The following is a 13,898-nucleotide window of genomic DNA, read 5'->3' on the forward strand; positions in this document are numbered from 1 at the left end:
TGAACTCCACCCCCCAAAGCTGGAGGGTGGGAACACAGCCAGCTTCCCCAAATTTGTGATGAGGAACACATGTCAAAGCCTTAGTCAAAACATCACCAAGTTGGTGAGTAGTGGAGATATGCTGAAGAGAGATTAATCTAGTGGAAAGAACATCACATACATAATGGAAATCAACCTCAATATTCTTGGTACGCTCGTGAAACACAAGAGTTTTAGCAATATAAAGTGCATCCAGATTGTCACAAAACACAGGAACATGGGAAGATCACTTGGCCTATATCATAACGTAATCGAACCAACCAGGTTACCTCAACAATAACCTTTCTGAGAGCTCGCCTCTGCAGAAGATAAATAAACAGTCTGCTACTTCTTAGATTTTCAAGAAATGGAAGAACCCCCAAGAACAATGTAGTACCCAGTTACAGATTCCCTAGAGATGGGGGCAAGCAGGCTAATCTGAATCAGAGTAAGCCTATAGTGTAAAATCAGTTGTGTTACTAAATAGGATACCTTGGAAAGGAGCATTGAAAAGATACCTAAGGACATGTAGTGCAACCAACATGTGAGGAACCTTAGGAGAGACCAAAAAACTGGCTGAGATGTTGTAATGAGAAGGAGATATCTGGCCTGGTGTGTTGGAGGAAGTTGAGCTTGCCAATGAGCCTCCTATACAATGAGGGATCAAGAAGAGGATCCCATCATGGGAGAGCTTAGAATGTAGATCAAGAGGAATAAGAACAGGCTCGACATCAAGACAATGAAATTCTTGGAGAAGGTCCATGGTGTATTTGTACTGATTGACAATATAACCTTGAGGAACTCTGTTGTCTTCAAGACCAAGGAAGTAGTGCAAAGAACCAAGATCCTTTATTTTAAACTGCTGATCCAGAAAAGATTTCAAGGCAACCATATCAATAGAGTCATTACTAGCCAAGGGAATGTCATCTACATAAATTGCTAATAGAACAATGGAGAAAGCAGACACATTGGTAAAAAGAGACGAATCATTATTATGGGGAGGGGGGATACCCTCTTGAAATAAGAGAAGCAGAAAGCTTGTAAAATCATTGCCTTGAGGGCTGATTGAGGCCATGAAGAGATTTCCTCAACCTACAGGCCAAAGGAGGATCGAAGGAGGTAGTGGTAACAGTGAAACCCAAGGGGATCTTCATGTAGACCTATTTATGAAGGTCACCATATAAATATACATTATTGACATCCAACTGGTGAACAATCCAGTTATGCTCGATTGCAAGGGTCAGGAGATATTTGATGGTAGGAATCTTGACCACAGGGCTTAAAGTTTCATTATAATCTATGCCTTCTTGTTGAAAATCACCCATGATGACCAGAGTGGCTTTATACCTTTCAATGGACCCATACCTAATCTGTTTGACCTTATATACCCACTTGCAGGGAATAGCCTTTTTTCCAGGCGGCAAAGACACAATATACCAAGTATGATTGGTATCCAAGTCTTGAAACTCATTGAGCATAACATCTTTCCATGCATGATAAGTTGCAGCTTGCTAAAAATGCTGAGGCTCATGGAAAGGAAAAGCTGGTGGGGAAATCTTGGATTGGACGGCAGAATTGATAGATGTGTAGATGCAATCCTTAAGGTAACTAAAAGGATTAGTGACTCTAGTGGAATGTCTGAGAGGAGCAGGATCTTTGGATGGTGCAGAAGGAGGGACAAAGGAGGGAGAAGGTGTAAAAGAGGAAGGTACCTTAGTAGGAGGAGGAGAAGGGGAGATGAAAGGTGGTGGAGGAGTTTGGTCAGAAGAAGGAGTAGGAGCAGGAGGTTGGATATCTTCAAAGAAAGTAGGAGTAGGATCAGACACTTAATAGGAAGAAGGGACAGAAGAAGAAGTAGAAGAGTGGTAGGAAAAGATGTGCTCATGAAATGTGATATCCATAGAGAAGAAGATAGAATGAGTGTCTAAGTTCAAGAATTTGTAACCCTTCTTGCCCAAGGGGTAGCCCAGAAATACACATGGAGAGGCTCTAGGTTGAAATTTGTCCCTCTTTATCTTAGGTAAAATGGCATAACAAGCACCCAAAGAACCTCAAATGATGATAAGTGGGAGGATGACCATGTAACTTCTCATAGGGAGAGAGATTCTGAATAATAGGGAAGGAAACCTGTTAATGAGATAGGTAGTTGTTAAGACACAATCACCCCAGTACTCGACATGAAGTTTAGACTGAAAAATCAAAGCCTTAGAAGTTTCTAAAAGATGCTTATGTTTCCTTTAAACTATCTTTTGGGGAGTGTGAGGTACAGTGGTCTGATGAATGATGTTAGATTCAACAAAAACACGAAGCAGCCTAAGAACTGGATCCAAGTTCAAAAGTATTATTTGATCTAAGTATTTGAACAAAAGTGTGAAAGTGAGTTTTGACCATGAATACAAAAGCTTTAATGAGATTGAAATCACTTCTCTTGCAAGAGAGAAAATAAGTCCAAGTGGCACTAAAGTACAAGAATCAGAAAGTATCTGAATCCATGATATGTTCTAATGTGATAGGGACCCCGCAAGTCAACATGAATAAGTTGAAAAGGATGAGTAGATTTAATAGAACGATCTGGAAAAGGAAGTCTTTGTTGCCTATCTAAAAGACACACAAAATAAATAAAAAATTGCTTAGAAGACAATTTATCGGACAAACAAAAGATGGTTTTCATTCTAGAATAAGGCATATGACCTAATCTTTGTTGCCAAAAGAAATCAACTTTATTGCTTGAAGTAACGTGATTATAAGAGGTAGTGCAAGAACTATAACCACATTTAGGTAAATAAGTAGAAGCTAAAATGGTATCTACAGATGAAACAAGCTTACTCAACTCAAAAGAAGATTGAATGACATATAGCCCATTTGGTGCTTTACGAATTTCCAATGGCCTCTTTAGATAAAGGCCATGTATAATATAAGAAGATTTGGAAAAGAAAGCTGTACAATTGAATTGGGGAACACAAATGATATTGAACTAAAAAGAAAGGAACTAGAAGTATATTTGACAAAGTAAAATCAGCATAAGGATTTAAAGAGCCAGAGCATGTAACTTTTACTTTATAACTATTTGGGAGTGTTACTAGAAAAGGAAAGGGCCAAGGTTGAATGTTGTGTAAAAGATCTTTGTGAGGTGTCATATAATTTGTTATTCCTGAATCTAGAATCCAAGTGTTTGCCTTTAAATCTGAAGCACAACACAAGGCAACAAAATATACAACAAGACTGCAAAACACACCTGCAAATGCACCCATGGTAGCGTTGCTAGTGGGAGGATCCTGAATTGGTGTGGTCAAATGAGATTGTTGGAAAAGATTCATCAAAGCGTTGATATTGCTCCCTGGTGAACCCATGAGTATGAGCAGGTGTTATACCTTCGGAGGATGATGAAGAATCCATCCTAAGTTCATCAACTTGAGCACAAGTTGCAAACTTCTTTCCCTCAGTAAATTTGAAAATCCAATGGAAAACCATGGAGTCTGTAACACTTGTCAACAGAATGTCCAGGCTTCTTACAATACTTGCAAACACTAGTGACCCTCTTGTTGTCAAAGTTGACCCTATGAGTATAAACCTTGTTAGTAGTGTATGGTTGAGAAAAGGCAGGTGCTGGAGCATGAGAGGACTTGACAGAAAAATAGGCAGATTCTGAGAGGAAATTGGACTGATCTTTGTTCTGATGATGATATCAACTATCAAGGCCCCTGATGACTGAAGTTCCCTTTGGTTTTCATCATTAGCACAAAGAAAGCCTTTACTAGAGTTGGTACAGGAGTCATCATTAAGATGTTGCTTCTGATATTAGAATAGGTGTCATTGAGCCTAGTTAGGGAGTGGATGAGTTTCAGCCCTTCACTATATTGTGGCTCAGCCCCACATGTGCAAGATGGACCAAAGGAAGCAATCTTCAGCTCATCCCACAACTTCCTAAGTTTGGTGTAGTAACTGTGATAGGTTTTAAATGTCTTTGACTTATGTTTTTATGATCTAACAAACTTACTGTTAAGAACCAGATAGGGAACCTGACACACTTGGACTACACTGCAAGATTAACAGATTCTAGTTAAATGTGAATTGTTGTAGCTTCAGGAGATAGGAAACCAAACAAGGACCTGATACCCTTGTGGCTCCCTCATAGCATTACAAAGTCAATTGGACACAGCTGGAAGCGACGTGACTGCCTGCACTGTTTCTTCTTGCACTGCACTGTTTCCAGTGCCCACTTATTTCTTGACCAACTAAAGTGCTTACATCATTCCAAGTGATGTCATCAAGGTGCATGAACAATGAGTTTATATCAAAACATCACTTGAACATTTCTATTTCTCATTCAAGCCTTTTGCAACTTGAAGAACAAAGTTAAATGCTACTACGGACCAGTTCCTAAAGTTAGTATTTTGTTGTCCTTAGTTGAATTGTAACTTTGTGATTGTTCTTATTGTATCTCCTAAACTACTTATCCAGAAGCGTCAATTAGGAATCCTCTTGTAAAATCCGTAAACTCTCCGAGTTTATGTTGTGACTAGATTTAGTCATAAGTTAAAGTCTTTGTAACTAGAGAGTGACAAAGTGGCTTGTGGTGAGAGTATCATAAGTTAGTTAAAGTCTTTGTAGCTAGAGTGTCACAAAGTGGCTTGTGGTGAGCGTACCACAAGTTAGTTGAGTTGAATCCTTTGTAATAGAGTTATTACAAAGTGGATTGTAATAGGTGTTTACAAGTTAGCGAAGTTGAAAGCCTACAGGTGTAGGTCGGAGTTTTTGTCCCCATCAGTTGGGAGTTTTTCACGTAAAAATTCTTTGTCTCATTTACTTACAGTTTTACTAGCATTCTCAGCATAACCTCATAGAGGACCAGGTACTCCACTGTTTGGTGGACTCATACAAATTATCAATTGGTATTAGAGTAGGTTCCTCCTATCATGCTAACACCTAGGAAGGATACTTATGGCTGCTCCACCAAATTTTAAAGAAGGTCAATCTACATACCGACCACCCAGGTTCAATGGACAATACTATGGGTGGTGGAAAACAAGAATGCATGATTTTATCATGGCCAAGGATTCTGAGTTATGGGATGTCATATGTGATGGTCCTTATGTTCCAACAAAGGTACTGGAAGAACTTCTATTTTCAATGTCAAAAACCAGTAAAGAATACACCGATGCAGACAGTAAAGCTGTGGAGAAGATTTTTTGTGCCAAGAACATTCTGGTATATGGAATAGGACCTGAAGAATATAATAGAATCTCATCTTGCGACACTGCTAAGGAGATATGGGAAGCTTTGCAAATAGCTCATGAGAGAACCACCCAAGTAAAATAGTCTTAGATCGATATTCTCACTACCGAGTATGAAATCTTCAGGATGAAGGACGATGAATCTATTCAAGATATGCACACAAGATTCACTTCCATCATAAATGAGTTACACTCACTTGGTGAAACCATTCTTAGAAACAAGCTAGTGAGGAAAATCCTCAATATTCTACCTGGCCCTTGGTAAAGCAAGGTGAATGCTGTTACTGAATCAAAAGACTTGCAGGAGCTGACCATAGAAGAGCTGGTTGGAAATATGAAGACCTACGAGATGAAGAGGAAGATAGACATTGAAAGAAGAGAACCAAAGAAAGAAAAGAACCCGGTACTCAAAGATGATAGCAATGACTCAAGTGAGGAATACAGTGATATGGCTTACTTAACTAAAACATTTCAGAAGATGGTCAGAAGAAATGGAGAAATGCTAAAAAGGGGCAGCTCTAGCAAACCAAAAAAACTATGATCTCTGTCATAAGTGTGGAAATCCTAGACACTTCATCAAAGACTGTCCTCTCTTGAAGCAAGATTTCTCCAAGAACAACCCTGAAAAAGCAGCTAAGAAGAACCCGATTCCTTTCAAGGACTTCAAAAGAAAGAGATCTGCTGACACTGTGATGAAATAGGCTCTTGCAACATGGAGAGATTCCTCTGGTGAGTCTGAAGATGAAATTGATGTTGGTGATAGTTCCATGATGGCACTTGAATACGAGAAAAATGAATATGACTCAAATTTCGCTTTGATGGACCAATTAGATGATGATAAAGACGATGACAACAAGGAGGTAAATTTTAGGGATGTTCAGAGAATTCTGAAATCCTACTCTTCTAAGAAACTCATGTCTTTAGCTAGTATATTGATTGATGCCAATCATAGTCTTATGGAGGATAGGGATTCCTTGACCTTAGAACTAGGAGAAGCTGAACAAACTAGAGATAACTTAGTGGCTGTAGTTATTGACCATAAGGAAACCATTGAAAACTTCAAAGAATAAAGAAATGATCTCTTGGCAGTAATTACAAACCTAAGGGAAACAATAGAGAGACCAGGGACTAATTCAAAACATGGAAATTCTAAAAAAGGAAAAGAGATAGCCCGTAAGGAACACATTAGGCTTGAAAATGTGTTGAAGGCTGTGAGAACTAGGATACCTGTTGAAACTGAGAAAAACAAGCACCTCCACACTGATCTAAAAAGAGTAAAGAATGATCTTGAAAAGTTTCTAAAGTGGACTTGGTCCTCATAAGGGATAGGGTTCCAAAGGGAGAAAACTCCTTACAATCCTTACAGTAAGTGCGCCACTATTTCTGATAACTGGGTTTGTACCCACTATGGGAACAATAGGCACTTCACAGAAAATTTCCAGGGCAGGGTTCAATCTGTTCAGAAAAATAAAGTGTTTGCTGAAAAAGTGACTACAAAAGAGGGACCAGGTTCCATTCACAAAAAGCGTACATTACCTACATGGAGTAAGAGAGCTCTTATTCATCTTTTTGCCTACTACAAGGGACCCAAACTTGCTTGGGTTCCTAAAACTAACTCTTGATCTTCTTGTGCAGGCAATAGTGAAAGGAAGTGGTTAACAATGGTTCATGGATAGTGGGTGTTCAAAGCACATGACTGGGAATACCATGGACTTTCTTTCACTAAAAGCCCTGTAAGGAGGGAGTGTATCCTTTGGAAATGGAAAAAAGGGGTACATTCTTGAAGTTGGAAAAGTCGGGAAGTCACTTACTCATTCTATTGAAAATGTGTACTATGTCAATGGCCTTAAGTACAACCTCTTGAGTGTCTCTCAGATATGTGATAAAGGAAACAAGGTGGAATTCTTGTCCAAGATATGTACAATTACTGATCTGGTAACTGGTGAAGTGGTACTTGTGGCCAAGAGATACAAGAACATCTATGTTGCTAATTTAGAGGCCTTACAAAGTGGTTATCTGAGTTGTCTGAAAACTGTTAATGATGATGCTGAACTGTGGCACACAAGCTTTTCTCTTCTGAACAAACTAATTGAGAAGGATCTGGTCCATGGTCTGCCCATGTCAAAGTTCAAGGTGCAAAAAATTTGTGATGCATGTGCTAGAGGAAAACATATGAAGTCCTATTTTAAGTCAAAAAGGGATGTGAGCACCTCAAAGCCACTAAAGCTTTTGCATATAGACCTATGTGGTCCTATGAGAGTGCAAAACAGAGGAGGAAAAAGATAGATTTTTGTGATAGTGGATGACTACTCCAGATTCACATGGACTCTGTTTCTTAGAACTAAAGATGAAACCTTTGAGGTGTTTGTGGCCTTTGTGAAGAAAATCTAGGTGAAGATGGAGTCTAGGGTCGCATGTATTAGGTCAGATCATGGAACAAAATTTGACAATGCCAAATTTGATGAGTTCTGCAATGAAAATGGCATCATCCACAACTTCTCAACTCCCATAACTCCCCAGCAAAATGGAGTAGTGGAAAGGAATAACAGAACTCTGGAAGAAATGGCAAGAACAATGCTAATCGACAGTGGAATTGCAAAGAACTTCTGAACTGAAGCGGTCAACACTGTCTGCTACTTGGTGAATAGGTGCATGATCAGATTCCTCCTGCACAAAACCCCATATGAGTTGCTGAATGAAAGGAAACCCAAGCTGACTCACTTAAGAACATTTGGGTGCAAATGCTATGTTCTCAATAATGGGAAGGATCAGCTTGGTAAATTTGATGCCAAAAGTGATGAAGGAATATTTCTAGGCTACTCTTCTCAAAGCAAAGCATACAAGATATATAATAAGTGGACTTAATGTGTTGAGAAAAGTGTTCATGTTATTTTTGATGAGTCTTATCCATCCTATGAGAAGAGTGCTGAAGAAGATCAAGATGGAGAACCCTTACTAGTCTCTGGTGAAGTCATGGACATGACAAATGGAAAGACAGACATGATGAGCCAAGTAAAAGAGCTGAGTGAAGACAATACTGCCTCATCTTCAATGGAACCAGGTACTTCAATTACAACCACTGAAGTTGAAGAAAGAGTAGTTGATGCAGTTCAGGGCACTCCACTAGCACTTGAGAGAAGAACATAGGAAAATCAATCAAATGTACCCACATTCTCTCTAAATGAGCCTCAGACGTCTAACTGGAGACACAAAAGCTCTCATCCTCTTGACAACATAATTACCTCTCTAGATTTAGGAGTACAAACCAGGTCAAAACAAAAATTCTTTTTCCTTCTCAGTCTTTCTCTCCCAAATAGAACCCAAGAATATCAAGGAAGCCTTGAAAGATGTAGATTGGATTACAGCCATGCAAGACGAGTTGTATTAGTTTGAAAGGAACAATGTCTGGCACCTGGTACCTAGACCCTCAGATCGAACCATTATAGGAATCAGGTGGGTATTCAGGAACAAGCTTGATGAACATGGAAATACTACAAGGAACAAGGCCAGGCTAGTGGTTCAAGGCTACAATCAGGAGGAAGGGATTTACTATGATGAAACGTTTGCTCCGGTCGCTCGCATGGAAGCTATTAGAATTCTAATCGCTTTTGCATCTCATATGGAATTTGCCTTGTCCCAAATGGATTTCAAAAATGCATTTCTGAATGGACTTCTTAAGGAAGAAGTCTATGTGAAGCAACCTCCAGGGTTTGAATGTCATTAACACCCTGAATATGTATTTAAACTGGACAAGGCATTGTATGGGATGAAGCAGGCTCCTTGAGCTTGGTATGAAAGGCTATCAAAGTTCCTCTCAAAAAATGGCTTTAAAAGAGAGAAAATTGACAGCACTCTATTCCTAAAGAAACGGGGAAGGAACCTGCTCATTATTCAGGTCTATGTTGATGATATCATTTTTAGGGCAACAACTGATTCTCTGTGTGAAAAATTTGCAAAACTCATGGGAAGTGAGTTTAAATGAGTATGATGGGGGAGCTAAACTTATTCTTGGGTCTTCAAGTAAAACAATTCCCAAACGGTACATTTATTTGTCAGCAAAAATATATCAGGGAGCTCTTGAAGAGGTTTGACATGGAAGCATCAAAAGTGATAGACACTCTCATTTCTACGACCACTTGACTGGACATGGATGAAACTGGGCCTCCTGTAAATCAAACCATGTATAGAGGCATTATTGGTTCTCTTCTCTATCTTACTACCAGTAGACCTGATATTGTCTTCAGTGTAGGGTTATGTGCAAGGTTTCAATCAAATCCCAAGGAATCTCATTTGAAAGCAGCCAAAAGAATTCTAAGATATCTTAAAGGAACACATGACCTGGTCTTTTATTATCCATCAGGTGACAATTTTAATCTCATTGGTTATACTGATGCAGACTATACAGGTTATCTTATGGATAGGAAAAGCGCTTCTGGAATGGCTCACTTCCTAGGTTCATGTATCATCTCTTGGGGCACAAGGAAACAAAACTTAGTGGCTCTTTCAACAGCTGAAGTAGAATATGTAGCCACAACATCCTGCTGTGCCCAACTTTTATGGATCAAGCAGCAACTGGAGGACTTTTGGGTACTCACTGAGAGTGTGCCTCTTCTATGTGATAACACAAGTGCACTCAACATGGCCAATAATCCAGTTCAACACAAAAGGACCAAGCATATTGATGTGAGACATCACTTTCTGAGGGACAATGTGGAGAAAGGGTTGATATGTATGAAGTTCTGTAGTACAGAAGATCAAATTGCAGACATATTTACTAAGGCATTAAGTAGGGAACACTTTTAAAGAAATAGAGTAAAGTTGGGGCTTTTAAAGCCCAATTGAGAACTTGATTCCTCATTATTTGGCTATTAATATCATCTTCAAGAAAAATTGGCTAAAAGTGTTTTCTAGCCCCGTCTAACTCACTTCAATACCGTTGCAGGTAAACACGCATGATGAGTATAGAGTCTGTAGATGTAGTGCATGGATGATAAACGAGGATTAATATTTTCAAATAACAGGTCAAGAACCTGGTTCTTGTACCAAAGGTTAGTAGTTCTGTGCATTCATTAATACACGTCTTAAAAAGGTACAAAACATAACTGCCAAGTCATCCAACTTTTCAGATCCTACTGTCACATCTCTTCACTTCAAATCATTCCATCTCCCTTTGAAACGTTGCACTTCTCCATGCCCAACCGCCATTTCAGAACCGGTCCCTATCTCTCTCTATTCATAATTATCCATTCTTAATAAAACCCCCTTTTTGTTCTCCACAAATAAGTCCTCTATTAGAACTTCCCAAAGCATCTTCACACCATCCTTCTAATGGCCGAGACAAACTCCGGCCTCCCTGCCTCAGTCATACATGCTACTGATAAACCTATGGAGTCCTCCATCCCTACCGAGCCTTCTTTAACCACTCTTACCCTTCCCGCTAAAATCATACCTCACCCAGATTCCCCGTCTCTCTCTATTTCAGAAAACCTTAAAATTGTTGATCCGTCCTCTCCATCTTCTAAGGTTCCCACTAATAAAAGACCAAGTGGAGAACAAGGTCAAAATCTTGAGGTCACAGAGGGTTCCGCCATTGTTGCTACCGATTCCGTGGTGGCAGTAGTGCCGATTGAGGAAAAACATATTGTAACCATCTTTGTGGTATATGCTGATAGTGTACTGCAAGAGATCATCTCTCAGAAAAATGAGGTACAAGGTATGGGGACGAATGGGCCATTGTAACTATTGAAGGAGCTGCACTGGCAGATACTACTGGGCCCTCACATGAGGAACCTGACCCCTCTCCGGAGGACCTAGGTCAGGGTTCTCATTCCTAGTACAGTTCTGCTCTTGCATTCATTGTTGTGCCCTTGGAAATACAGGCACCTAAGATGAGGTCCAATAAAAAGGAGGATCTTGATAACCTGGCTCTCTATGTGTTCATAGTTAAGCGAAGGGTGGTGTCCACTCCTGAGTCTTCCACCAAGCGACCCACCACTAGGTTGCAAGCTAAGATGGCCTATGTCTCTGCCCTTCAAAAGAGTAGAAAAGATAGGAAGAAGCAAAGGAGGAAGCTGGTGAAATATGGTATGCCCGTAAGTGATAAGGTGATTCTTGTGGTAGAGGTGGAAGAGGAAACACCAGATGAACCTGGTTCACTAGTTAGACGGTCTCAGAAAAAGAAGCAGCCTACTTCAGTAGAGAAGGTTTCAACCTCTGGCTCCAAGTTGAAGGATGTTGTGAGTGAGTTCTCGATATCTGATGAGGATATGTTAGTCAAAACCAAGGGAAAAGAGAAATCAAGTGGTGGGGAGTCCAACAAATGGAAGTTTGAAATTGTTCAGGAACCTGGTTATGTGAAGAGGATGAGAAGTGAAGTCAGCCTTGGCTCAGAACACGTGAGGCACCAAAACGTTCTGTTGGGTCGTACGTTCGACCCATCAATCTCTGAGATGGCTGGTATGCACCAAATTCTTGAAATGGTTGAGTTTCAATGATGGGGGCATCTATTCCAAATAGATGCACCTAAGGCATATGAGGATGAGGTACAAAGCTTCTTTGCTAGCCTCTTTCCCGTTGAGACCGACCACATCTGCGCTTTGGTGAATGGAGTAGATATCGTATTCGATGTACAATTGCTTGGAGAAATTCTTAAAGTTCCCACAGCTGGTATGTCTAGTGTAAAGGATGTGTGTCAGTTTAACTTTAGAAATGCCATGGTAAAAGACAATGCAAACCAAAAGGGGGACTAGATCCATAAGAAAGCGTTACTCCCTATCTACCAGTTGCTTTTCGAATTGGTAAACAAAGTTCTATTGCCTCGAGCTGAGAGGAGGTCTGTGACCTCTAAGTCTGACCTATTCTTAATGGAGCACCTGGATAGCTTCACTCTTGTGAGCCTTCCTGCTATTATGATTGAACACATGCAAAAGGTCACCCCCTTCAAAGATAGTAGCTATGGCCTTCCCTACGGGTTCTTGCTTACGTGAGTGTTTAAATTCTTTGAGGTGCCACTGGGGATAGGCAAGGTGGGGACTAATAAGAACATTGAAAGAATGCGAGTGCATAGAAAAGAGTGGGGGAGTAGGAAGTACATCAACCATCTCACAACTTATTAATGCTCAGAACAGTGCAACTGAGGAGATTCGTCGGTTGAAGTCCAGGAACGCTATCCTGGAAGGTCAGCAAGCCCAAGGGGTTCCGACATCAAATGATGAAGTAGCTCGTTTGACAAAAGAGAATGTTGATATTAGGGAGCAAGTGGAGAAGCTGAAAGCAGAACTGCTTAATGAGCAAACTTCGGCCAATGCCCGAATAGACCTTGTTCTCCAAACACTTGCTGCAGCTTCCAAGCCCTCTACTCCTAGTGCCCCCTAAGTACCCTTTCAGTGACTAGTATCTGGAAATGTTCTTTTAAGTTTTTTTTTTGTGTTATTTGGCAGATGTTTTGTTTTCCTTTTTTTGATGTGGTTGGGATGAAACAATACTGCTCCCATTTTAACAGTCCAATGTTGCCTTTGCTTTTTAAGCAAAGGCATATAAAGTTTTTTTCAATATCAAATCTATCCTCTTTTATTATCTCATTGCTTTAATTCTATGTTTCTCTTCTCTATCATGTTGTGTGCACATTCATGGAATGAGTTGGCTCGGCTAGACTTCTTTATGCTGTTTATCTGTTTGTGTCTTTTTAATGATGCCAAAAGGGGGAATAATAATAAATAAGTGTGTAGTAGATAATAATGAGAAATAAGGAAGGCATAAAGTCAGGGGGAACTACTTGTGAAACTTGTGTTCTCCTGTTACTTAATCTGGTTCTCAATGCTCTAAATTGACTTTATCCATGTTAAGTTTGTCATCATCAAAAAGGGAGAAATTGATAGAGTTTAAATGTCTTTGCCTTATGTTTTGATGATCTAGCAAACTTACTGTTAAGAACCAGATAGGGAACCTGACACACTTGGACTAGACTGCAAGATTAACAGATTCTAGCTAAATGTGAACTGTTATAGCTTCAGGAGATAGAAAACCAAATAAGGACCTGATACCCTTGTGGTTCCCTCATAGCATTACAAAGTTAATTGGGCACAGCTGGACGCGACGTGACCGCCTGCACTATTTCTGCCTGCACTGCACTATTTTCAGTGCCCACTTATTCCTTGACCAACTAAAGTGCTTACATCATTTCAAGTGATGTCATCAACGTGTATCAACAATGAGTTTATATCAAAACATCACTTGAACATTTCTGTTTCTCATTCAAGCCTTTTGCAAAACAGAGAAATCAATTCTTACGAGCTTGAAGAACAAAGTTAAACGCTACTACAAACCAGTTCCTAAAGTTAGTATTTTGTTGTTCTTAGTTGAGTTGTAACTTTCTGATTGTTCTTATTGTATCTCCTAAACTGCTTAGCCAGAAGCGTCGATTAGGAATCCTCTTGTAAAATCCATAAACTCTCCGAGTTTATGTTGTGACTAGGTTTAGTCATAAGTTAAAGCCTTTGTAACAGAGAGTGACAAAGTGGCTTGTGGTGAGAGTATCATAAGTTAGTTAAAGTCTTTGTAACTAAAGAGTCACAAAATAGCTTGTGGTGAGAGTACCACAAGTTAGTTGAGTTGAATCCTTTGTAATAGAGTTATTATAAAGTGGCT

The 13,898-nt window shown here is 39.8% G+C and overlaps 2 protein-coding genes across 2 annotated transcripts; one reads left to right on the plus strand and one right to left on the minus strand.

The window, feature by feature from the left end:
* Nucleotides 1–1,529: 1,529 nt before the first annotated feature.
* On the minus strand, nucleotides 1,530–3,368 carry LOC104242690 (extensin-like). Its single transcript, XM_070159809.1, has 2 exons — nucleotides 3,254–3,368; nucleotides 1,530–1,843 (listed from the first exon to the last, which is right to left on the minus strand). Exons 1-2 carry the CDS (start codon nucleotides 3,366–3,368, stop codon nucleotides 1,530–1,532), a joined length of 429 nt encoding a protein of 142 aa, XP_070015910.1.
* Nucleotides 3,369–9,398: 6,030 nt separating this feature from the next.
* LOC138880144 (secreted RxLR effector protein 161-like) lies at nucleotides 9,399–10,055 on the plus strand. The gene has a single exon (XM_070159810.1). It carries the CDS (start codon nucleotides 9,399–9,401, stop codon nucleotides 10,053–10,055), a length of 657 nt encoding a protein of 218 aa, XP_070015911.1.
* Nucleotides 10,056–13,898: the final 3,843 nt, after the last annotated feature.

The sequence above is a fragment of the Nicotiana sylvestris genome, chromosome 10 (genome assembly GCF_000393655.2).
Source record: "Nicotiana sylvestris chromosome 10, ASM39365v2, whole genome shotgun sequence".
Taxonomy (NCBI): Eukaryota; Viridiplantae; Streptophyta; class Magnoliopsida; order Solanales; family Solanaceae; genus Nicotiana; species Nicotiana sylvestris.